The 26,933-nt window shown below is 40.1% G+C and overlaps 1 protein-coding gene across 2 annotated transcripts; it reads right to left on the bottom strand.

The window, feature by feature from the left end:
• Positions 1–1,460: 1,460 nt before the first annotated feature.
• LOC146569901 (zinc finger protein aebp2-like) lies at positions 1,461–26,714 on the bottom strand. Of its 2 annotated transcripts, XM_085282567.1 has the most exons (9): positions 26,063–26,713; positions 25,275–25,485; positions 23,981–24,088; positions 23,668–23,854; positions 19,923–20,047; positions 12,273–12,340; positions 5,300–5,413; positions 3,970–3,999; positions 1,461–2,941 (listed from the first exon to the last, which is right to left on the bottom strand). In XM_085282567.1, the coding sequence occupies exons 1-9, from the start codon at positions 26,617–26,619 to the stop codon at positions 2,935–2,937; spliced, it is 1,407 nt and encodes a 468-aa protein (XP_085138693.1). In that variant the 5' UTR covers positions 26,620–26,713; the 3' UTR covers positions 1,461–2,934. The 2 variants fall into 2 exon arrangements, with proteins under 2 accessions (XP_085138693.1, XP_085138694.1); XM_085282568.1 differs by lacking the exon at positions 3,970–3,999 and having other exon boundaries at positions 26,063–26,714.
• Between the last annotated feature and the right edge of the window lie 219 nt (positions 26,715–26,933).

Genomic DNA, 26,933 nt, shown 5'->3' with positions numbered 1-26,933 from the left:
ACTCATCACAGGGTGATAAATGGACTCTGCAGTAATGACCAACAGTGAATTGAAAAGAATGTCACTGACTTCCACAATAAACAACTTACTGAGAGTTACTGTAAATGATGCACTGACCGGACTCACATTACATGATTTCTTAATGACAAATTCCTGCTTATTAATGGATTTAAATTTGCTGCAGTTTTGTTCATGATTTTTTTGGACAAAGACAGTTTCTGTGGTTTTGCTTCTGTACACCAACACAATGGATTTTAAACCAAGAAATCAAGATGTGATTGGAGTGCAGATTTTCAGCTTTAATTCGAGGGGTTTTACACAAGTATCACAGTAACTGTTTAGGTTACATCCTTTTTTTATTCACAGTCCCTCGTTTTCACAGACTCAAAATTCATTGGACACCCGGACATGATTTTAACTATAAGGATTCTTTTTTGTACTTGCATGAAAAACCTTTGTAGTCACTGACTGCCTGAAGTCGAGAACACAGGGACATCATCAAATGCTGATATGCTCTTATAGGCCTAGACTGCCTTCACATTCAGTTACTGCTTGTGTAGGTGTTTCTACATTCAGTTTTGTGTTTAGTAACTCAAAAGCATGCTCTGTTGGTTTTAAATCAGGTGACTGATCTGGCCATTGAAGAACATATCATTTCTTTACCTTGAGGTTGCTTCTGTCTGATCAGTTTAACAGCATTGGACTGAATATGATCAGAGAGTATCATCATCAGTTAACACCAATGATCTGGTTCCACCATCAGCCATACACAACCATGCCATAACACTGCCTCCACCACGTTTGACAGATAGTGTGGTGTCTCTCCATACTTTTTCCTTCTCCCATCATCCTGGTACACGTGTACCTTTGTTTCATCTGTCCAAAGATTTTATTTTCAGAACTGTGCACTCTTTTAGGTGGTTTCTGGCAAAGTCTAATCTGGCCTCATTGTTCTTAACATAATTTGTAGTTTTCGCCTGGTTGTAATCCCGTCATTGACATTGTGTTCGTGACTTGGTTAGATGTTGTGAAGCTATTATTCCTAACCATCAAAATAATTCTGTCATTATGGTTTTTAAAGCGTTTTTGTAAGCCGAGTTGGACACTGGATTCATTCAGGAACCAGATTATTGATTTTTCTCTGATAGGTTTTATTTGGAAAAGAGACTTCACCTGGACATGAAGCTGCCCATTAGGTAAACTGTCCAGTTACATTCAAATCTCTGAAAAAGGGGGACTGTGTATAAAAAATAAAAAATAAAAAAATACAAAATCATACAAATTAAAGGCAAAAGAAATAACTTCAGTGACATATTGTTTGATCTGCACAGAGGCAAAACCACAAAAATACTGGCTCTAAGAACACACAGAAGAAACTGTTTTTCTAAACACTCGAATAGCTAAAAATGACCAGAATATTTGAGTGAACAAAATTAAAAATTTGATCCAAGGACCCACAAAGAAACAAAACAAACATTTATTTATTTCCGTATCAAAAGGTTCACATATTAGTACCAAAAATGTAAACTGGTCCAGCAGTGGGACTATGAAGATTTCATGCTGACACAGAGTTGCCTACATTATTAGAACATTACATTATTATCATTTGCCATAAACATTTCTATAAGCTTCAACAGACCATTGCAGATATTAGAAACGCTCACAAAAGCAAACCTTCAGCCACACTGTTTCAGGCACTGGAGTCCAAAAGAATTTTGTATGTGTGACCAGTGCATGAAATATTGACGAGCAGGACAGCCACACTGTAGCAGACCTCTCCCTGAACTCTGTTTTCTCTGCAGGCATGTTCACCAACATTTGAGGCTGGCAGTGGCCCTGCTCTGCCAGCCCAGTCATTAGCTTCTCCACAGCATGCTCCCAAAGCTGTTCTGCTAATGGATGCCAAGTAAAGCCAATCCCTCCAGCACACCCTTAAAGAACTTACACTCCACTACAGCCACGCAACAGTGGATTGCGCCATTGCCAATGTAGCCATTTGGATCATTACAGATACAAGTTCAATTCATTAACATCATTTCCCCAATTTTATTACAAACACAATAGTTAATTTCAAACATTACGTAGAAAACACTTACCAATATTTCTTGAGTGCTTAAATAGCGGTAATGTTAATCAATGAACATTTAACAACTATGATACATACAGTTCGTGTTACTTGTGGAAGAGGAGGCCGCGTTAGTTGCTGCAATTTAAACATTTTACATGCCTGCCTTTTATTTTCTGGCACGCTGTCTACAGATTGGGTGAGATTAAGAGCTACACTGTAGTGTCCCTATTGCTCCAGACACCATTTGAACTGTCTGACGACCGGCACAGCCTCACTCTTCACCGTCGCACACATAGTTAACAGTACTGCATTCAGTAACTATAAATAGGATAATTTGTTAAGACGTACAACGTAATTACAACTAGAAAATCTCCAAGTATCCCTACAGGTGACAGCTTACATATATTATCACAGTAAATACGGTTCTATTCAAAACCTTCACAGAAATCCACAATACACCAGTATTTTCAAGGTATAAAAATAAGTTACAAATCTGGATAAATATTTTACACAAAACAGCTATAAAATGATGCTGTGTTATCTGACAAGCTTGCACAAAACAGGTTTTTTGTTGCAGTTTTTTTTACACTACTTGGAGTTAATATGTTTGGTTCTTGTTTAAAAAAAAACAACAACATTCATTTCATTTTCTGTTAAACACAAAGGTTTTAAAAATTTTCAGTCCCATTTGACATCACACTTGGCTACAACAATCATTTTATATACAAAGCTGGAGAGGGAAAAGGAGAACTGCAGAAAAGCCTGTTTCCTTTTATCGCCATGTCACTCCCCCCATTCAGCAGAGACGGATGAAGAGCGTCCCATACAGGAACTTCAACTTAAGCATCAAGTCCAAAGATGACTCCTTACAGGCTGAGCACAAAGACAGGAGAGAAACAGAGATGGAGACTCGAGTTTTTAATCTGCCAGCAAAGAGATTTCAGTAAGAAAAAACTGGATCTATCCTCGGTGTTCAGACACTGAGCTGACTTCTTTACATTAAGAGCTTTTAGTGCATTTTTTTTTTTCCTTTTTTGGATGTACTTCACTACTGCGGTCAATTAATGGAATAATAAACAAAGTCCAAATAAGAGCTAATGTTTGAATGAGGCTAACAATTGCCAAAGGCTGTGGCTTCAAAATGGCCTGTTTCTCAGTTAACTGGCTTCATGCTACACAGGAACTGCCGAGCTGTGGGCGATAAGTAATCCTCTGTAATGATATTTCACTACAGGGAAGTCACAGCCACGGGTAGCAACACTGCAGACGCACGAACATTATCGTCAGTGCATCATTTGATCTACGTCACAGCGGGAAGAAAAAAGACATTTCAACTGCATATGTGTATTTAACAGCCGAGGTGGCGAGCAAGAATGAGGCAGCAGTTCTGTCTTATCTGCATACACGCACCAACACCACGGTGAACTTCAAAAACCATGCACTCATCTTCACACAAGAGTCTGATGTGACTTTAATGATTCACGCATATATGTTTTAAGCGTGTCTTGAGACTTTTTGCACGTCACTGAAAACATTGTTGCTGCTGCAAACTTCCACAAAGCTCCCACTTTAAATACTTCACTAAAATAATTCGTATAAACAGTGTGTGTGTGTGTGTGTGTGTGTGTGTATTAATGATGCTGTAGTAAGTAAACTACATAAAATATATTGTTATCCAGTTGCTCCTTTAAGTCCTGTACTGTTCGTTTGTAGCTCAGGTTCACATTAATAGCCTATTCAAGTTACTTGTGTACCTGCTGTAATTGATTAACATGACTACTAGTTGGCTTTGAACCAACATACATGCCTTTGTATATAGTAGAGAGTGTCTAAAATCCATTTTTTAAAATGATTTTATTTATACTTCACAAACACCTCGATGTTGAACATGTTCAGCTTACCTGCGCTTCAGACGCTTTTGAGGAAGTGCTCTGAAAAGAAAGAAACATTTTTAGGACATCCCACAGAGTTGAGTCTGTTCATCTGCACGTAGCGTTTTTAGTGGGAGAAACGTTGTAGATAGAAAACACTACGTCCAGATGAACAGACTCAACTCTGTGGGGTATCCTTACCTGGACGATTTAGCATGCATCAAGACACTTTTTCAAGAGAATCTTCGTGTGCTTGAGCTGATTTCAGGCGGATACATTTCATCACGGAAGCACTGCCACTATGACGGTCTTTTATTCCATCTCATATACATGAACAGGAGTCCAAACAAATAATATCTGCTGCCATAAGCAGCAGCTACAACATTTGTTTTGGGATTTCATGCACGAGGACAACCTTGACATAAATTGGCTAGGTGCTGACGGTTATATTCAACTATGAAACCAGAGTCCAGCAGCAGCCTCTGCAGTTACTGAGCCTTCACCTCTAATTAAAATCAGCCAGCCTGTGTGCTGATTAGCACACTTGTGTGCCATATATCTCTGGTAAGATGACCACTTTGTTATTTTAGGCACATTGTTCCTCTTTCAGGATTCATTTTCAGACTTTTATGGGGTGCCATAAAGTTACCCTTGTTTTCTCATGTCAGTGACGAGTGCAAGTCTAGAAGAGCTGTGCAGGATTCAAATAATATCATAGCTAATGTTTAGTGGTGTGTGGTGCACTTGAAGACAGAAAACGTGGTCCACTGAGTTGCATTTGCACAACAGCAGGAAATTACTTTTTCCTGTATTAAAACTGTATTGTGACAAGTTCCATTTTTTTAAAAAATCAAAAGAAATAAAAAAAAAAAAACAGGGTCATGTGGAGAGCAACACTAACAACTTATTATTCATTTTATGAATTTATCAGTTGCTCAGTAAAATGCAATCTGCATATATGCAAGTAACAGAAAAATGCATCTGTACTTTAACCAAAAGCTGACCTCTCTGACCAGCCTGCACAACAGATAATGTTTTTCGCCTTACAAGGAACACAAAACGTGTTTTCTCTGTATCAGGTTGTTGAATCCAATCTGCTAAAATCATGAGTTGGTGCCACCTGCTGGAAGAATGGTAAAGCACATGGACACAAACAACCTGACAGACCTACTTGCAGAAATTCTCACATACACATAGCTGTGCAGGCAAAAACCTTAAACACACAAGTGTCATTTTAATTAGGTAATATTTACCCATGTATTTGACTGCAGTAAAACACCGATCTGCAGCACTGTGCCATTGTGCATTCAGACATGCATGCATGCAAACAAAAAGGTCACTGGCATTGTCACACACTCACCGATAGATGTTGGGATCTAATAGCATGGCTGTGTCCTGTGGCAACTGGGATAAGTGCACCACTTTAGTCTTCAGCTGAGATCGCTCTGTTTCATTCACCCACACGTCAGGCAGTCTGCGAGACAGCACACACATGCAGAAAGAGGACATGTGGTCAGATTTCAAGGTTACAAGACGAAGATGAGGATACCGAGGACGGAGTGGGAGTAGGGTCGAACGGAGCAGGGTGGGAAAGATGTAGCCTCAGTGAGTCAAATGAACACGTTAACACCTATCTCTGAAGACTAGGTATGTTTCTATAAGGAACCAAACCACAGAAACAGACATACGTGCACAAGTGACCAGACTAGCACACACAAAGGGTGGAAAAAGTGTACCTTCCTCTCATTTGCATGATCAGATCGTATGTGTCAGTGATTTCTTTTGCAAATTTTACTACAAAATGGAAAAACTGGCTTAGAAGTACAATGACAACAGACTGATTATATTCCCCCTTAAAATTCAATTAGAGAGTGTGTTATATTAAATGCTGAACTGAGCAGTAGCACCTTACTGCACCCACAGTATGGGAGTGTGCCGAGTAATGGCGTGGCAAGTTGAGGTGCAAAAGAAAGAAACAAAGAGCTTAGCAAGTCTGCTGCGCTTCCCCTCCTTCCTACAGCCCCCACCTCCCCGTCTCCACCCCCAGCGTTCCCCCGTCACTATGTGCGTCATCACAGGAGCCCCCAGAGACAGACAGACACACACACACACACACACACACACACACACACACACACACACACACACACACACACACACACCACACACACACACACACCAGGCGGCTGCTAGGCAAGCATGCAGTCACCAAGCCAAATCAGTCATTCACATGCCTAGTCAGCCCATTCAGCATTATGGTGTGCAGGTATCGCTTCAGATGTTGCAGAGTTGAAGGTAGAGGTGAAGAACTAAAGAGAGAAAATATAATGCAAAACTGACAAATGAAGGACAGGAAAGTATGGAAGGAGGGAAAGCAAAATGAAGTGGCAGTGGAGGCAGGGATGGCACACATTAAAGTAAAATGATTCACTTCAGTGGTTGCAAAAACCCTTTTATGGTATGTTTAAGTGCCTGGAAGGTGCTGCTAGCTGCATAATGTATATATATGCTTTTGCTCAAGTGTGTGGTTGCAAAGGACTACAAAATACCCTAAATCATGCAAAAACATAGCTTGCTCATGCAAATGATAAGGGCATATGCTGTCTGTTTGGTTGTTGTTGTTTTTTAAGTTTGAAAAAAGTAAAGAAGTGTGATGCTAAGTTGTTTTCCTTTTTGATTCTGCAGTGCACAAAGTCCCTCTATCCCCTTTAATGGTGGGGAGAGAAGAAAGAGGAAGCTGAGAAGAGGCAGAGATACGACAAGAAACAGCCCCCTTCAAAGCAGCTTTACAGTTTGGATTACTCTTGAGTTAGTGTCGTTCTCCAAAGCAAACCTCAAATGACAGAGGTGGACCTGCGGAGTGTTAAAAATGCAGTAAACACCTGTGTGTGTGTGTGTGTGTGTGTGTGTGTGTGTGTGTGTGTGTGTGTGTGTGTGTGTGTGTGTGTGTGTGTGTGTGCTCGTACTTACACATGTAAACATCTCACAGTAAGTGCGCTGTGGTACTGATGACTTATTATATCCTTGTGTCTGGGAAATGCATAAGAAGGCTGCACTGGGGGGAGTGGGGGCAGCATGTTGCACGTGTCGAAAATACACACACACAAACACTCCCAAAGTGCTCATATCATTCACAAACACACGTGCACATTTTCAAAGCCCTAAAAGATCGAAAAACCCCATTCAGTCACATAAACCAAATAAAGACAAATGGATTTGTTTTATTTTCAGGAGGAGAATTGGGAAGGTTATTTGCCTCGCGTCTTTATGAGCCAGAAATGTATATTGTGCGGGAGGCCCTCTGTTGAGAAAGCTACTGGGGAACGCCTGCCAGAGTGAAGCTCGTCTTCAACCCTGAATTGATGGCTGGCTCCAGGCCTTGAAGCTCCCAGTGGTGACAGAAGCAAAAGGTTTATCATAAACCACTAAAGAGTATAATCAGATTGGTAAAATATTAAATGGCTTTATATGAAGTGTCCTGATAAACTACAAAGAACAGGAGGCTCAGAAAGCCGGTTCATTGACTATAAAACTCACTGCAGCCTAAAGAGAGGCTACACCCCATCGGCACCCCAACTTCCTATTACGATTTTACACCACAATACTTTAGGAACGGTTCTATTTAAAATACAATATACTTTTATATATTCTTAAAAACGAATTCAAACTTCTGAAATTCTGAGATTTTAGATGCGTTTTGTCTTCCCAGAGATCACGTTACTCCTTGCTTAGTCAGGTTTACACCACAGATTCAAACCCAAGACCTAGTTGGTAAAAATAGCAACAGTGCTAACCAAAATCAGTTTAACAATTAAAAAAAAAAAAAATGTAATCAACATGATAAATGCTCAAAGAATAACCTCCTCCTTCACTCTATTATGCTTACTGTCAAGGAGTCAAGTCACACCTACTCTACTCTCAGCCAGGAAAAACCCATTCATAGTAAATAGAGCATAGGTTACATCAAATGGACATTCACACTAATTTTTCCTAAAATAAAAATAAATTTATTCTCTTTTTTTTGAGAGGAGAGGGGGGGGGCTTACATACATGTCTACTACAGACAGAATGCGTGGAAGGAAGTGGATGTTCTTGACACGGTCTTTTTCTTCCTATCAGATCAAATTAGCAGCTCGAGTTTCACAAGCAAACTTAGAAATAGCAGTGATGCAGGTTTATGCATTAATTCTTTTGCCTCGTGTCAAAATTTATGGTGCAGAAGTAACTGGTCAGAGACCCACCAGACAATCCCCCCAGTGCGCTTTCAAAATGTAGTCAGACATCATAGATCAAAGCTACATTGATCTTTAGTACATTTAGAGACAATTCTGCATGCTTACTCTTGCAAACTTGTGACAAAGTTCCCCGGGGCAGACTGAAAACAGAGCAGGGGAAAAAAAAGAAAATCTAATTTTACACTTTTTTTCTTTTCTACACAGTGAATACCCCCCCCCCCCCCTTTTTTTTTTTCCTTTTTATAAAACTGTTTCTGCTTAAGTGACTAGAATAAATATTAAAGGTGCTTCTTTTGGAAACTGTTGCTTTTTTGTTAGATCTCCACTAGCTTGTATGGCAGCTGCCTAAAAGCAAACAAAGCAATAAAAAAAATTTGAATTTGGGGAAAAAAACATAAACATTTAAGAGATAAATCCATGTTGGGAAATATAAGCTCCGTCTAGTTTTTTCATAACTATGTGCAGGACAGATTCGGTGGCTGGAGGTGTTCATTGTCAGTGACTGTGTATTCTAGTGTTAGTTATTCAAAAGCAATCAACAGCGTGCAGGGGAATCCACTCACCCATCCATCAAAGATTAGACTCCAATTATGGTTCTCTCGCTCTCTCTCCCAGCCCTCCCATCCCCCTTTTCCTCCTCAGTGAACTGCTGGTAAATCTCAGTTCATAATGGCTCATGTTAATCAGTTACTCATTAATCCAAATGGAGTTAATGAGTGTCAGTCACACAGTGAATGGTTAGCTTGAGCATTAATAAACATGACTTCCCACATTCACACAGCTAATCATTGACTCAGTGGCTGAGAAACATATGTGCACACATGCACATTGCAGCCTATATGCTTACATTCTTCCTTATCCTTAGGGTATTCTACCAAATTACACATTTAGAGCCGCCTCAGATGTGTGTAGGACAAATGATGATGGAGTGACTTTCGACACTTTGTCTGCTTTATCATCATTTACAGTTCCTCACAAACTAGGCAGTGTGTGCTGTGACTTTTTTCATCCTATAAGTGATGTCATCACTTACAGTCTAATTCCTTGCACTATCCCACAGATGTGATAACATGTTTTTCACTCATTGTTGAGTGTTTCTCATTTCGGGCTGATCTGCTGCTATTTTCTCTCTACCAGGTTTCTTTTTCTTTTGGTCTATTAGTCTGTATTTCGTATTACCTTAGTGTCAAAACTCCCCCCGAGACCCACAATGAGCCTGTCAGTGGAAAAGATATCAGGCACCTCCGTCAGTTCACTTTGTTTTGACCTCATTGTCACTCCCATGGAAACACTTTGCGCCTTTTCTGACTTCCAACTTGTCTTCTCTTCCAGTTTTTAGCTGGGAGAAAGCATACTTCGTTCTTACAACATCCTCACCACTTTCTCCACTTCTCCTCAAGGTAAATATGCTTTCTTAAAAAGAGAAATAAGGCCAGACTGACTTAAAATTATTCTGAACTCACAAACATATGTGTGGCGGTAAGACTACAGTGGTCAGTGTGCAAGTCTAATAAATCCAAGGGTAGTTTTTCATGAGCTTTCATTTCTTGTGCAGGGTAAGAACATTTCTATGCATGTATTAGTGAACGAGGCCGAATGAGATCAAGTGTTCTTTTCTTACTTCTCTTGCTAGTTAATGAGACCTGGCACAGGTTCTTGGCTATGGATGAAAAGCTTCTTGTCTGAAATCATAGATTTATTGTTTTACAAACCGGTAAATGTGCCCCGAAAATCAATGTAAACTAAAAAATGTGCCTCTGTAAGAAGAAAGCCTGACAGACTAAAGAACTTTATCCAACAAGAGGTGGCAAAATAGTCACCTCTAAACTTAATAGAAAAGACAGCCTCGCAAATGTTGTACAAGCAAACTTAGTTCGGTCCCCTGGTCAACTTTCATCTGTTTAGAGGTACTCAAGCCACCCTCACAACCACACAGCTTAAGACATTACTGTAACCCCCCTCCGTAATGGGATAATTATCCATATTAATGACCCAAGCACTCCTCTGGCCCAAGGCAAATGTATGACTCAGTACTACCACTGCCTTCTTCTGCATGAACCAAGGCGTCTCATTCTTGCCTTCCATCTTTCTGTTAAATCCCCTCCCTATCATTCATTCCCTCTGATTTCATTCTGCCTCTTCCTCACATTTCTCACTCCCACAGCCATTTTGCTCCCACTCCTATTTCTCACTTTCCTCCCATCTCTCTCCCTCCTATTCTTTTCCTCATCTATTCTGCCTGCATCTGTCTTTGGGGTCTCAGCATCAATCTCAATCTTTGTCTCTCTGTTTGGAATTAATTTGAGAAATGTTTCCTAATCACCAAACTTCATCTCTCTCTTCCTTTCCCCACTCCCTTATTATTTCTCCCCACATTAGATTAAACTCCCACATGCATGGAAAGCAGAAGGCTGTAGAGGTGGATCGGAGATGGGAAAAGGAAAGAAGAGGAGGATGGACTGCAGAAACATCAGAGAATAAAGATTTTTCTACAGTCTGTTCACTGGAAGCTTTTAGCAGACAGCTGAATTTGCAAACTTGTGCCAGTACTCCCGTCTTTGCCAGGTCCCTTTGTTTTCAAACTATTTCTTTGCCACCACTGACCTTGTTCTCGCTCCCCTTCCTTCTCTGTTTCTCTAGTTCTTTCCTGCTTATCTCTAGTCATCCTTGTTCTCTTTCTCAGTCGGCATTCTGATCATTTTCAGATGCCTTTCAGTCAAAACCTTTAATAGGAGTGTGGGAGAGTTGGGAGTTTGGTTGGATCTACCCGTGAGCAAAAGCCCTACTGACAATCACAGAGTTCTGTGAAGCTCTCTCTCTTTTTGCTTCCAATGTTCACCTCCAGTGGACTGAGCCCAGGAAGGCTAAGCTGGCAAAAGGCATTTAAACGGGTGATGACTGTGCAGAACGGTCCAAGTCTCAGTGGGCTTAGTACAAGTTTATCCATTCATTCAGCCAAGTAAGGAAGATTTATAACAAGCCCCGACATGAAGGAAGCCCAGATCGCTGCATGTGCAGCTGGATGACACATACTCGTACAAACTGCTACAGCTCAAAGAGGTAAATTTTGTACAAGTGGTTCAGTCTTTGGATTGTTACAGATGTGGAGGTTTGTACAAGAGGTGTTGAGCTGCCTTGTTGTACACTGGTTACATTTACATATTATGGCTTACAAATATTAGTATAAATTATTATTATTGTGTGGCCATGGCTGAGGTGGTAAAGTATGCTGCAAACCTGCCCTTGGACAAGACACCAAATCAGATGGTAGGTGAGCATGGCTGCGCTGCCACCATTAGTGTGCAAGTGTGCGAATGAGAAACAAGGATAAATGGGACTATATCAGTGCAGACCATTACCCCCAAGCACCTTGTAACTTGAGTTTTGCAAGGTCCTATAGAAATAAAGTATATTACTTTTTAACATTCCACATTAATTATTAACAAATGTCAGAGTGCACGTCTTCTCCTTCTCAGTGGGGTTAAACTAGTGAATAAGTTCATCTCGTAGTCAGACCCAGAAGTATTTGCACGACAAGGTTACTACAACAACTTAAAGACTGTCCCGTTTACAAGGCAGACATGTAAGTGTCAGGTTCAGTTTCAGTTCAAAACCCAAGATGGTTCATACAGACGCCCCTGAAGCATGAATAGTCTCACAATTTAGAAGTCAGAGGAGGCCTGCCAAAACATCTTTAAAACATGCTGGCACTTATTTTTTGGCTTATACACAGTCTATCAAAAACAAGCATCCCATTTCAAAAGGATATATTTTTGAAAGTAATGGACATAGAAGCCTGCAGTAAATTTTAAAATACATATAAAGCTTACAAAATGTGTCTCCCTCCAGACTCGTGGCATATATCCATACGATAGTCAAACCCATCCCTGGAGACACTGCAGTCGTTATACTACATACTGGCAACCACATGAAATTCACAAATCCCTCCTTTCTAACGGTATGTGTTTCGATCATTGCCAGTGAACAGCTAAGGAACTAAAGCACTATGAAATCGAAAGCTTACACCCTGTATATTATTTAATATAAGGCAAATGCTCATGCAGATCTATAATAACATGTAGGAAAAGTTTTACTCACATGTCCTCAGGTGTCCAATGCAGAAGAACCTTGACCTTGCCAGACCCCTCTTTCCTTTTGGCTAGCACCTACACAGACAATCATGGGAGGAACAAAACAAAACAAAATATTAAGCTGGCTTCAGCAAGGAAGATTCAGAACAAAGTATTTACACAGGAATATAATTTAACCCAAATGGCTGTTAACCTTTACATTTCAAGCCCCTTTTGCTGCTTTACATGAGCACAGACGTATCGGGTTTAGTCTGTATTGCAGCATTCTCTCACATCTGTGGAGAAAAGGCTTCAAAGATGCGTCTTATTTCTGGCCTCACCTCTCTAATGAATAATACGGTTACATGCTTCAAACATCCTACCAAGTGATTCAGTGCTCATTTTGCTTGTTAGTGTAATCATCAGCCGGTCTTAATAATGCATGTGAGAGCTCAGTGAGATTTCTATTTTCAGGGTGCTCTATGCCCCGCAACACACTGCAAGACCAAGAAACTAATTCAGACAGAAGATAAAGCACATGAGACATTTCCATCGTCACAAAGTCACTGCTCCTGTTGCGGGTTATGTCGCAACCGAAAGCTTCAACACGTTAGGCAGGAATGCGTTTAGCGGAGACCAACTCCTACAGAGGAATGTTTGCATCACAAACCTGTGTTCATTTTTGCTTTGGTTTCTGGTTTCAATACAAACCTTTTGCACAGCCACTGCAGCTACAAACTTCAAGGCTTTTCTTCTTTGAAAATACAGTTGAGACTATACAAGACTTCCTGCCTATCTAGCCCTTTTCATGCATAGCATTTCATCTTTCATGCTGTGTTGGTTTATAGTAAAACTGGTGTGGAATTCACAAATATTGTCAGTAGGGAAAAGAAAAGCAAGAAAAATAACCAGGAGAGGCAAAAATAGCCACAGATATAACCTCTTGCGTCAATTGCCTTTTTTTTGAGGGGGTCTGTTTTTAGGATTGTGAATGAGCTCACATGTGAAGAACTTCTCTTACGCACATGAATTTTTGAGATTATTTTTGTGACTCCAGGGACTAGCTCTGGCATTGATGGAAACTGGTTTGAGGACAGGAAGGAGCAGGCTCCACTGAGACAAGACACAGAGACAGAGGCAAGACTCGCTCTCCTCCTCTTACAACGGCTCCTGCATTTCACAAAACGCATGATTTTTGTGTTTTAAGTAGCTTCAATCTGTTTTATTTATCTGAGATCCCACTAACCTCAATGATAAACAGATACAGCTAATTGATGGATAATCTGACAAATTATGTATTTTCATCTTCCTCCACCTTTGTGATGTTTTGAGGAAAGCAAGGAGGACACAAACATGACCTGTAATAAACTGATTAACTTTAAAATAAGCAAAACAAAAAAATGAAACGAGGACTATTTAGGCTAGGTTAGGTGAGATTAATTTTGTTGTTTCTGGACTTGTGCCTTAACATTTGTCTGCTAGACGCTTTGCAAACAGCAGCCAAGTTGGCAGATCAACCATGTTCCCTTTGTCTGCAATACAGTGTGCAGACACACAAGTCTTGACAAACACAAGGAGGGATATCAAAGCACCTAAAACAGGGTGATTGATTAATAGCTTGGGGAATTAAAAGAGTTACTTACCATCTGATCGTATCTCGATACACTGCCCGTGATAACAGGCAGTTCTAAATGGTATCACAGTGATACAGTGTGATACACTGAAATGTGACATACAGTGATATAAATCAGGAAGTCTGCAAATGTCACAGCTGCAAACAGCCGTGAGATAACTGCCAGTTTAAGTCACTTTCAAATATTCATTATTATTCACAAAGCACTGGTTTTGGAGTTTGCTAGTCTTCCCTGTACCAGCGGGGGTCTCTCCTCCCAAAAACTTGCATGAAAGGTTAAGTCCCGATCTAAAATTAACCGCAGGTGTGGCTGTGAGAGCATGTGGTTATCTGTCGCTCTGCGTTTTGTCTCTGTTGGACTGCTGACCGGTTCAGAATGTGACAGCTGGGATAGGCTCCAGCCACCCCAATGACCCCACGTAGTTAGCAGTTTCTGACAATTCAAATTAGAGGAAAAAGTCTGGAGCACCTGTTTATATATTATAGGAGAAAGTGATACAGTACATTTCCATCCATCCCATCCATCCATTCGCTTCCGCTTATCCTTTTTCAGGGTCGCGGGGGGCGCTGGAGCCTATCCCAGCTGTCATAGGGCGAGAGGCAGGGTACACCCTGGACAGGTCGCCAGTCTGTCGCAGGGCCAACATACAGGGACAGACAACCATTCGCACTCACTTTCATTCGCACATTCACACCTAGTGACAATTTGGGTTATCCAATTAACCTATCCCCACTAAGTGCATGTCTTTGGACGGTGGGAGGAAGCCGGAGTACCCGGAGGGAACCCACGCAAACACGGGGAGAACATGCAAACTCCACACAGAAAGACCCCGGCCTGATGTTGGAATTGAACTCAGGACCTTCTTGCTGTGCGGCAACAGTGCTAACCACCGTGCCACCGTGCTGCCCCAGTACATTTCCCTACCGATATTATATCTCACTCAAGCAAAAACAAACAATCAAAACAGACTTGCACCTCTTTGCTAACTGGATTCTACTTAAAATGCTCTCAGATGTGCCTCTTCCAACTTTCTAACTTAGTCCTCAGAAGATGTAAAAACTCCTTTCAGACTATTAGTCACATCTCATAAATAAGCACTGTATCTCATTTGTTCTTGCTTATCTCCCTCTTCCTTTATCTGCTAGCTCTCCAGCTTCGTCAGTTCACATGGAGAGGAACAGTTTCTCAGAGACAACAGCAGGGCTTGTATACGAGAGTCAAACTCCTGTGCTAGCTGGAGTGAGCCCTACTTGAGTGTCTTAAGCCCCGCAGGTAAGACTCAGTGCACTAACCAGCTGCTTTACTGCTTTTTTATTTAAAAATGCATAGCTGCTAACTTATGCCCTCAGGCACCTTGTAGCACCAGGTTAATAATCACAAGCCAAGCCTACACTTGAAAGGGCCATGAACATGTATGTAAAGAAGTGGGCTTGTGTTTAAGCAGCATGAAGTGATTTGTGAGCTGAGTGGTCTGATGATGATGGTCTGTGCTTTAAGGGACAGATCTTAATCCTCTATAAACCCAGGGGAGGACGGTAAGAGAGGGGGAAGTAAAAGAATGGGAGGGAGAGAGAGCAGGAGGACTTAGGGAGTGAACAGCAGATATTAATGTGGCTCCAAAACAAAGCAGTGAAAACTGCAGGAATCCAGCTGGGGGAGGACAGGCCTGCTAAAACTGGGTGCCTGTCTAGTGTCATGGGGTCAAGCTGTGGATGACGCAGATTGGTGCAATAGCAAAAATATCCCATCATAAACATGACTGAGTTGCTCCAACAGGTCAGCAGACCCATTGGCCAAGCTCCACAGAACCCCCCACGGCTTTGCTCCATAACCCCAGGCCTGGGAGGGTCCACTGGGGCCAGGGGTCTAACTCAGCATCGCAGCCCGTCACCACAATCCTTCAGGGATTACAGAGAAAAAAAAATCTATGCCCAACTGGCAAGATCTCCTTCCGATTCCATGACCCTAACCTTCACTTAACCCCTGTTCCCTGTCCTCACTCTCCAAGTCTGTTACTCTCCCTCCCTTGACTGGTTCTTCCTCCTTCTGACTCTGTGTCCAAATAGTTACCTCTCTTAACCTCTTCCCAAGCTTTATCTTCAAATTTTCCCTCCCTGTCTTTAAATTCTTGGCTGCTGCAGCTGACCGGTTGAGGTTTATAGAGGCAATGCAAAGGAGAAAAGAGCTGAACAGGAGTCCTGTAAAAATACTCCTCAGCTGCACGCACTTTATGCATCAATTATTTACTTAAAAAAAAAAAAAAAAACAGAAAAAGAAACAAACAAAAAAATCTAACAAATAATGAAGGGCTGGGTGTTGCTATAGCTGACATGCAAGCATTAAAGAGGTACAGTGAATACAAAAAGTGTAAACACCCCTGTCAGTAATCAAAAGGTACATCAAGAAAGTATTAGTTTAGGGGTGTACACACTAATGTGCACCTAACTGGCCAGATTTGTTTGTTTTTCCTTTGAACTGTACCGCTTACATATTTGTGATTTATTGTGTGCTCATTTACTAACATCACAAAAAATTACACTGGATGAATCATTGTTGTCATCACTGAGACAACTGCAAATGTGTTGTACAAAATACCCTTTTTAATACCGAAACAAACATTTTAACAGAACCGGGCTCTGTTTTTAAACGACCCTTTTACTCCTGTGTGTTTTTCATGGTGGTTAAAACCCTTTTCAGAAAGGCTGGTTTTATTTAGAGGCCAAAGGGGAGACATTTTGTTTCCCGTTTCTGATCAGCCAATGGTGATGCTCTACAACAACGCTTTTAAGAATTGTTATATCTTTTTGGGAAAATGTCAAATGGAAATATTTCATAGCTAGAGTGGTACAGGCCGGTAAAATAGAATAGATTTCTGCCTGGAGATAACAAGTGTAAACAGAATTACTGACACTGGCAGGAAAACTGCTGCTTTACAAATGTAAAGAGAGACTGCGCCGAGAAAGGAGTGGGACTGTGTGTGTTTCATGTACACCATGTGAACAAAAGAGGATTAGGCAGCAGATGATCCTTACTCCTCCCCCCCTCAATCTTTTTGAAGAACACCACATCACTCAATCTGAACTGGAGTCAGAGTGCTCCCTTGTGGAAATGCATTAGAATAGCAGCTACAGTTAAGTTTTCTTAACAGAAAATCCATTTATCTAAGGAATTTTTGTCAGAAAAAAAGATTTTTCTTCCTATGAGAGCTCACATGTGGCTCCAGTTTAAGGTGAAAAGGGCACTTTACCACACATTAATAATGTATTCTGCACAAGGCTCAAAATGGGGAAAGCTGCACACATAAAACACACCAATTGTCTTTCCTGTGAAGCCCGATTTAGAGAAAAACAACATCAGGCCTTGGGCTGTTGCTACAGGTTCAATTCAAGTGCAAAGAGGAAAAAAAAATCTGCAATATATATATATATATATATATAAATAAATAAATAAATAAAAATGTGGGATGTACAAAAAGTAACATTACAGTGCCATAAATTTACAAACGAGCAGCTTTATTGGTGTCCCTGAAGGGAAGACGAAAGATTTAGATGACGCTGAAGACAAAGTCAGCTTCAAATTTTATTGCTCATTATGATGATGAAGGTCTAAACCATCGTTGAAAATGTTATTAATTTCTTATGTGTTCTTTCGGATAAATGACTTTGGGAAAGTTCAGCTGTGTTTCCTGAAAATATTCTTTATCTTATTTGATCTTGGTGCTCTGACACACAAGCGTTCCAACCTTGTTTTCTTATTTACTGCATTATAGAGTAAAAGATTTTTTGGTTTATCAAATCATTAGAAATGGCAGCAAAAAGCTCAAATTTCTATAAAATTATGTAACCAACTCAGTGCCTTAACTGTACATTGATCAGCTGTACATTTGCACTCATTCACAAAGGGCCTATTTTGAGCCAAGAGAAATCAAGTCCTGTTCCAATTATATAAGAAATAGACTTTTTGTTAATTATTTGCCTTGTTAGTTTAGAGAAAAAAAGGAGCATAAGCTATGTTATGTCAATTTGTAAAAACTACAATCATGATACTTGCTCTCAATAAAAATATTTGAAACAGAAATAGACTTTTAACATACAAAAGTAGCGAGAACCCGGAGACCAACTAGTAAGGGTGTATAACTTATAACACGTTACTGTAATCCCATTACTTTTGTCAAGTAACGAGTAAAGTAAGGGATTACTATTGCAAAAACGGTAATTAGATTACCGTTACTTTCCCGTAGGAACGCTGCGTTACTAAGACCGTGATTTTTTTGCGAGAATGTCTCATGACAATGACGTAAGCGAGTGCGATATTCGTGACAACAGCTGTGTGCAGATCAACAGTGGATCATATATCAATTGTGGGAGAGAGTATGAGCGTGCAGCGTTTAAAGCGTGGAAGTACTGACCTTACTTTGAGTTTGATTCCATAAAAAGTGACAAAAACATTAGCGTCCGTTGTGCGTGGAAAGAAAACTTCTTTTTACAGCGAAAAAACCCCTAAACTTCCAAGCAAGCACCGAGTGTGCAATGACGTAATGGGAAACTCACAGAGAAACTCGCGGATTCTTCAACTGACCGCGGCACACCTGCACCAGGGTAAACCTCCGCCTACCCCACTCCTGCTTTACAGGTGAAAATAGAGCAACAGGACCGCTGAGTCTTTGACTTTATTTATTTTCTGCTGTGTTTTACTGGCATCTATTTGAAAGACTGAGTGTAAACACACAAAAAAACAAAATATTTTATGTGCTGGAATGTGCAGAAAATAGGTTTAAATGTTAAACAAATTTCTTCCAGTCAGAGAATGTTGCATATAATTAAATTTTTGCTTGATGCATAAAGTTAAAAGATTAAAACTAATAAAACGAGATTTAAAAAGACATTTTTCCATTTGATTACACTTTGTATGATAGATTATGCAGAAAAAGTAGAATTGGGCTGAAAGATCTATCGCTTTATCACCTATTCAGGTTGTAAATCGTGTTTTTAAAAAGTAACTAAGTAATATATACTTTTGAAAATAAGTAATCAGTAAAGTAACGGGATTATGTTTTTGGGGAAGTAACTTGACCAACACTGATCTAAAGTAGCAACTTCCAAGACACAAAAAATTAACTCTGAAAGGCCAAAACTGTAGTACCTCTAACTGCCAAATGCAAGTCAATCCCCAAAGCAAAACTATGTGCAAACGCACAGCTAAAAAACGCGAAAAAGCACATTTACTGTTTGTTCTCCATGTGTCGTTTCTCCCTTCACAACAACTGAGTGACTTTTATTTTATTTTTAATGTATCATCCGAGAGTTATACTGATAGGTCTGAAAATGAAGTCTGTCTCTGCTTTGACTGCCAGGCGTATGGACAAAGGCCTTAATTCTGCCAATTCAAAGCTGTGAACTGGACCTCTAAACCATCTCACATATGACCATGACAGCCACCAGGCTTTTTCATTCTCATACAAATAGCTGATGAGCAAATGTCAGTCATACAAATTTGCATCTGAAATCAAAAAAGCTATTCTTATTGCCTTTGTTTGCCATTACCATTTTTGTGCTGTTAGTGATTTTTAAACCATTTTAATGGCTTTATTTTCCAAATAATGCGGCCTGCAGTGTGCCCAAAAAGTGTGTTTCAATCTGGTGAATGAATTCCTAGTGGTTAATAGTCTTAGCACTAACATTTTTAAGACATCAGGATATTTTGAGGAAATCAGTTTAACTGTAAATTATTTTTTTATTTTACATAAGTAAAGAGTGTTTTAGATATGACCAGAGGGAGCCAAAATTGTTTCTGGTCTAACTTTAAAACAAACGTAATATTTTACATGCATTTCCCTTTCTGCGTGTTTGATTTAATCTCTCTACTCTTCCAGTCTTTAACAAACACAGCAAGAGGCCAATTAAAGCTGGACATGAAGAAGAGGAAAGCATAAAAAAGGAGAAAGCCTGCTCTCTCTGAACCGCCCCCTCCCCCGTTGTGTGTAAACCCATTAAAATGGAAAAAAGACACTAGAAAAACTACAAGACATTCAGTCAAGCACATACCGTACTGTGAAAGACAACACTGTGGCCATTGCCCACACTTTCAATGTGGGTGGCGAGGTTGAGGCAGATGGCTCTGTGCCGAATGGCATCCATGGTCTGGGCATCAAAGAAGTCATGGGGTCTCGCTGGAGGGTGGGGGGTGGGGGGTGGGGGGAGGCAGAAAACAGGAGTAAAGTCAAAGTCCCAAACATGTACACACACGTTTATATAAAACCATTTGTCCAATTTTGGGCCCCCCAATCATCTCACAGCTGAAAAATACTAATCTTTTGTAACAACAGCTCCCATACAAGTAGAGCTGGGCGATAGAACGATAACGATATGTATCGCGATATAACTTTTACTCGATAGAGAAATTAAGCTATCGCGATAGACCTCGCCGCTCTTGTCCTCTTAAAATAAAAAAATAAAAATAAAAAAAAAAGGTCAGCCAATCCAAACTAAGTAGCGCAGAGCCGAACCAATCACAGCCGCAGCGTCACGTCGCGTGACTTGTTACGTACAACACAAGTGCCAAGCCGCACGTGTGTTTGTTTGGGAAGCAGCCAGCGGGTAATGGAGCCAGCGGGTAATGGAGGAAATGAGTGTGCCGACTAGAAAAATCAACCGAGCGGTTAAAAGAAATTATATCCTTAAAGAATTTGAGACCATGGAGGTTAAGGCGATAAGAAAAAAGTATATTTCACTTCCTCTTTCCCCTAAAGCAAAAGAGGTTCACTTTAAAATCATTAATGAGGTTTATCCAACCAATGAATTCTTAAGACGGAAATTTAATTTAGATGTGAACGCCTGCACATTTTGTGAAAATGATATTGAAAGTCTGGATCAATTGTTTTTCAACTGTGAATCAGTGCACTCCTTCTGGACTGACATGTGGAGCTGGCTACAGTCCAGGAGAATTCAGTTACCACATTTGACGGTGACAGTAATAAAATTTGGAATACTTGCTGAGAATGCAGATTTTGACCTGTTGATTAGGACGATTTTGTTAATGGGAAAAAGTTTTATTCACAAATGCAGATACTTTAAAGCTAAACCATGTATAAACAGATGGCTGAATGACTTTAGACTCTGGGCTAAATCGCTGAAACTTGTGAATAACAAGAAAGCCCATAAACTTGTTGTTTTATTTAAAGAGTTTAACCTATGTTAAAAAAAAACAAAAAACTCCCTATTTTATAATCACGACTGCCCTTTTTTTGCACGTTAGTTTTTGCCTTTGGTTCGAATCCTTCAATGACTGTTCTTTATTTTTGTGCTAACTCTTTTAACTTTGTGCTTATTGTTGTTGTTTTTGGGTTTTTTTTTTTGTTCGTTTTGTTTGTTTGTTTGTTTTGCTATAATGCTCAACCCAGGATGTAACATAATCGGATTAATGATGGTGCCTTGTATGTTAAACTGTTGTTTGTAAATAAAGTTTAATTTAAAAAAAAAAAAAAAAAAAAAATCAACCGAGCTTGACCGAAGAGAAAACAGATGACGGTTCCAATGCCGGAGAGATTGTCGAACGGAAGAGCCATAGAAGTTCCGTAGTGTGAAGGTATTTCGGCTATTTCAAGTCTGACAAAAAACAGAGTAGCGTGCACTGTAAATTGTGCCGAAAGCAAGTCTGGAAATACAATAAACTGGTGCATGCGTCACACTGTGCGCCACGTTATTGTTTCGGTGAAATGAATTTCTACAATACTGTTAATTGTACTCTCTGCAGTGTTTAAATGCTTACATATACACACAGTTACTGTCCCTCCACACATACGACTCGGTTCTGCTTCTATGCCCCAGCTTTGTTTACTTTTTCCCACCGAGGCTTCTAGACTTCTGATTGGCCAACATTTCTGCACGGTTAGGAATCTAGCGCCACCTGCTGCTTTGGCATGTTCATAGCAGCGTTTTTCTTCATTTCTGCCTTTATGTGTGGACGGGATTATTTTTTTAAAACGAAAACGGAAAATCTCCGTTTTCAAAAATACCCGTGTACGTGTGGACGTAGCCTCAGTCTCTGACTGGAAGCGCTAATTCGTCATTCGGCTTTTGTCAGACTAAAGTAACTGTTAAAACTGTTTGAAAAGCTAAGCTATACAACAAGGAGAGATTGAGAATTTCCTTTTAGTTCTCAGTTTATTTGATATTGACAAAAGTTAGTCAGTTTTGTCTGTTCTTCTGTAAAACAAACTAAGATTTATTTTTAGAATTAATATTTTGTTTCTAAGTGGAATTGACAATTTAGTCTGTTTCGTTTGTTCTATTTTGAAACTTAAACGCTTTAGCGGCTGCCTTTTGTGTAGTTTGCAATATTTGCCTTTATTTATCTGAAAAAGTCTCATGTTCCTTAAGTACATCTACCCTGTTGAACTTATTATGGGAAATAAATATTTAAATAAAAACAAGCTGCTGATTATTTCACATTTTACTTGTGAGCAACGGCACATTTAAATCTTACAAATATAGTTATTTGGCTTATATCGTGATAGATATCGTTATCGCCTGAAATGAAAAAAACATATCGTGATATGAAAAAATCTCATATCGCCCAGCTCTACATACAAGTTAAACAAATGACAGCTCTCAATTGAAAGCTGTATGAAACTGGAAAAATTTGCATTTCCTGCGAAAATGCAGTGTGAACACTTTACAGCACTCACACAATAGATGACTGTTTTAGTTTCTCTGAATAACTGTGACACAATTCAGTAGAAAGAAAACTCTGACCTCTTAACATCTGAAGTTGTCATCATCGTGTTTTCTAAAATACTTACACAGCGCTCTGCAGTCTTTGAAAGGAAAAACATTATTATGAAAAAAATCACCAGAAGTATACATTTAGGAGAAAGGAAATTTTCATACCTTTACTTGATTTGACAACCAAACAAGGAAAATATGGCAATTATTAACTATTACACAACTTTGGATTTTGTAACTGTATTTTTTTTTCCCTCAGCTAAACCTTAAACGCTTAGAAACCACTGCCACGTATGACTCACGACCAGCGAACGTATGCGTAGGTGACTATCAGCAGAAAGTGTGAACGGCAGAATATTACCTTCGATTGCATTAGAATACAGGTCAAATGTCTCAGTTCAGATTTGGATTTTCTTAATCCATATTATTGCAATCTAGTTGCCATTTAAGAAAAGTATGTTTTATATATTAATAGTTGGTAATAATGGCAAGCATACACAATTTACAAATTGACTGGAATATGCAAAACTCCTGACAAAAGACTCTTAAAGACTCAATATTTCTTGGTGGATGGGTGGTTTACTACTGCACAAATCACATCTGTATCCAAGGTTACAAAACTGAAAATGTTGTACATGTGTTGTTAAACTACCTCTTGTTTAGAGAATTAAGACAAACAGAGGTGTAGAAATTAAAAATAATACCTGCATAATGCATAAACAGGCCATTTAAGGCAAACCCTGCAACGAGGTAGTGATCTGTACCTGTCCAAGCATTGAGAAACTACACTTTTACATGAAACACTTCCTACTGAAATGCAGCACTTTGCCATGTGGAAAGTGTGTCTGTCTAGCTGGCAGCAGTTCCTGTTTGTGTTGGTGTTTGTGTGTGTGGTCCAGCTCTCACTTTTCCAACAAAGACATGTGGGAGTTTAGAAGCAAAACAAGCACAGCGCGACCTCAAAAATGTGCTCAGGTTGTAATCCTTTTCAACACAGAAAGGAGAGAAAAGCACAATGAGAAGCATTTTGGAATAAGATCGGTGCGTGCGCCTGTAAGGTACGTACGTAAGGAGCACCTGCGTTTGTTCCTGAGCTTCTTCCTTTTGTTGAGTCCGGCCTTAGAAGGGGAGTCCTCCTTGAGTTTGGCCTGACCAGACATTCTCGAGGAGTTCTGCTGATTGAAGTGACTGGGTACGTGACGAGCCAGTCCACCTTGAGAAGCAAAACTAGCATTGCAGCCACCAACTACACACTGCAGCAGAGAAGCAGAAACAAGAAAAACATATGGCCCTGTCAGGATATTACCCATACTATGAAGGATAATGAGACAATGAAGAGAAGAGCGGGACATTAAGTCTTAGTTTATTTATGGTTTTACCTTGAAGGGCTTATCCCCACTGTGGGTCAGCATGTGTCTCTGGAGCCAGCTCTGACTGGTGGATGGCGTGTTATACACCTTGCAACCCTTCCACAGACACACAAAAACCTGAGGAACACAGACAGGCAAGCATGACAAAATAAAAAGAGATTACAGAGAGAAAAAATAGTTCATAACAGAATATTGAACAGAGGATAAAGACTCCTGAAGAAAGGCCTTTTTAAGATCATGTGTGAAATGATCTAAACCTAACTTTCCCTGTTATCTAAAGACCAACGTTATTATAGTTAACTAAAACTAAACGAAAATTAGATGTAAGAAACATTTTAGTTCAACGAGACAAAAAATAACATCAGCCTTTTAAGGCTGGGGTTTAAAACTACACTTTCAAATTAAAACAAACACACGACTGGGAACTTGGAAAATGACCTAAAAGTAATATGAAAACATAGAGAAAATATCATTAGTATTTGTTAGTTTGATAAAAAAGGCTATTACAACTTGCCTGACGTCTGCAGTGTGAGTCAACTGCTTTAAAATAAGTTAGATTTTTCTATTGCAACGCCTTTGTTGGTTTTCCTAAATCTTGCCTCTGACATATGCCCTCCATACATAAAAAACAATTACAAAGACTAAAACTAACATCGAAACTAATAAAAACTAAAGATTTTCAAACAGCAAAAGCTAAACTAAAACAAGAAAATCCACTCTGGAAGGTAACTGACACTAAGCTAAAGTCAAAATGAAATAAAAGTAAAAACTAATTACAAAATATAAAACTTTCAATAACCTTTTCTCAAATTCCGCCAACAGATGGAAGATGTCAGTATGACTTGTGAAACTGCATGAACGTTACATTAATTGATTTATGGGATATAGAAAAAAAAAAAAGTAATTTTGTTACAAAAGTGGCAACAAAAATTTTATTTACTTTGCTTACAAAAAAAGGATCCAGTGTTTGGTGAAAAAGCAGTTTAACATTCACTTTAATCAGATTATAGGCACATAAGGTGCTTTATGAGTGTGCAGTGGCATACTGGATGTCACTAGAAATTAGTAAGAAAATGAATTATGCAGTTCACTTTAACAAAAGAAGGATTCAGATGACCTTTATTTTAGATTTGCCAGGGTGTTGAAGCGATGAAGTGAAAATGGCCAACTATAAATTTAAATTAAAGTCGTCCAATTACAGAAAATTGCTCTACTGTGATTTGGCTCTCTTCGCAGTTAGTGTTGAGCTAGAGCAAAAAGGGGCACTAGTGTACTAGGCTACAAATCTTTTCAGTCTACTGACCCCTCCTCTCTGCCCATCCACATGAATCCCCCTGATGTGCTCTGCCAGATCAGGACTAGAGTTGAAGCACTCTGGACAGAGGTCCCAGCAACACTGGTAAGCCATCGACTTGTTTCCAGAGCGGCTGGCACTACCCTGTCCATTCATCATGGCAGGGGTGGAGCGCCCGCTGGATACTAGGCTCTCCATCTCCATCAAGGTACTGCTGATACTGAGCAAGAGGAGAGGGCAAGGAGGAATTCAGTGTCACAGTTATAAAACAAAGATGGCTTTGCACAGCCATAAAGAACAGGTGCTGATATTACATACTTGCTATGCTTGAAAGCCTTCGGGCTGAAAGGGATTTTCCATGCATGCCACAAACACTCATGCCAAATCAACTTAATGAGTGCGGTACACATAGCTTCTTAGCATAGTATTACAAATTTGCTGTGCTTCCATCAAAGGGCTCACAGTACAGTCAGCAGTGTTCTCGCAAAACAAATAAGGTTTAAAATTTCAAGTGGCTACAATTTGATTAGTTCAGCATTAACAACCTTTTATTAGATACATCCCCACACTTCACACTGATCTGAATAGCCACTGAAAAGTTGTTTTTCCCATCCAGCTGCTGGAGGTTAAAGGCCCTCTGTGCTTACCTTTAAATGTGAGATTTAAACTTTAACACTAAAAACAGACAACTTTAAAAAACAAAGACTGGATTGCCATCCTGCACTCGTTCAGTCACTACTTGGGTGGGTGGGTACTACAACAGCACCTACACTACAAGAGTTATTCCGCCGACCAACCTGTCCTCTGAGTCCATACGGCTCAAGGGTTCACCATCCGAGGATGATATCTCCACACTCGCCCGCCTCTTGTCACCCATCTCCCCACCACCAGCGCTGGCTTTATCTCCATCTTCGCTGACAGTTTTGCTTTTCTCGCTGTCTGTCCCCGAACTCCGGCTATCCTCTCCCGTCTCCTCCTTAGCATCTTTTATCGTGCTATCGCCGGTAGGTTCGCTGTGACCGTCTCCCGGGCTCTGCTGTGATTCCGTTACTGGCTCTGGCTCTCCGGGAGCATTTGTCACCTCCTTGTCGCCCAAAGAAACACCGTCGTCTGACACCACCTCGCTCGCGGCCTTGTCTGAATCTGCAGCGGGCTTCTCCTCGCCAACCTCCGCCTCCACCGCTTCCATTTTCGGCTCTAGGCTACCGTCTGGCTGTTCCGTTTCCGGTTCGGTAGGGCCATTTTCCTTCTCCTCGCCATTGCCGTTGTTTGTGGCCACCGTCGGTACGTCTTTCTCGTCGCTTAGCGCGGGTGCTTCTTCTGAAGCCGCAGAAGCCATTTCGGCGGCGGACATAGCCGGGAATACTTTCGGTATTAAAATTTACTCATGCCACCGTCAAAAGCTTCTCTGCAGAAGGAGGGCTGGCTAAATTCAGTCCGCTCCCTGATTGGACGGAGACGGCACGAGGTGGCGAACTATGACGTAGTATTTAAAGTTTCCTCGTGTTTCCGAAAGCACATGGTTTTCCTTTTTAATAAAAACTGGAGTATTAGTATTAAAGCTTATAAGTAGCTTTGAAATATTAAGTTTAATGAATGAATGAATGAATAAATAAATGTACTCATAGTTGGATAGCTAGTTATCGCGCTAGAAATGATTTTATAACC

The sequence above is a fragment of the Mchenga conophoros genome, linkage group LG7 (assembly GCF_057382185.1).
Source record: "Mchenga conophoros isolate Kocher_MC1m ecotype Shallow Benthic linkage group LG7, M_conophoros_male_GT1.1, whole genome shotgun sequence".
In the NCBI taxonomy this organism is placed as follows: Eukaryota; Metazoa; Chordata; class Actinopteri; order Cichliformes; family Cichlidae; genus Mchenga; species Mchenga conophoros.
Note: the sequence above shows the minus strand (reverse complement) of the source record. Positions and strands in the feature narration are given on the sequence as shown.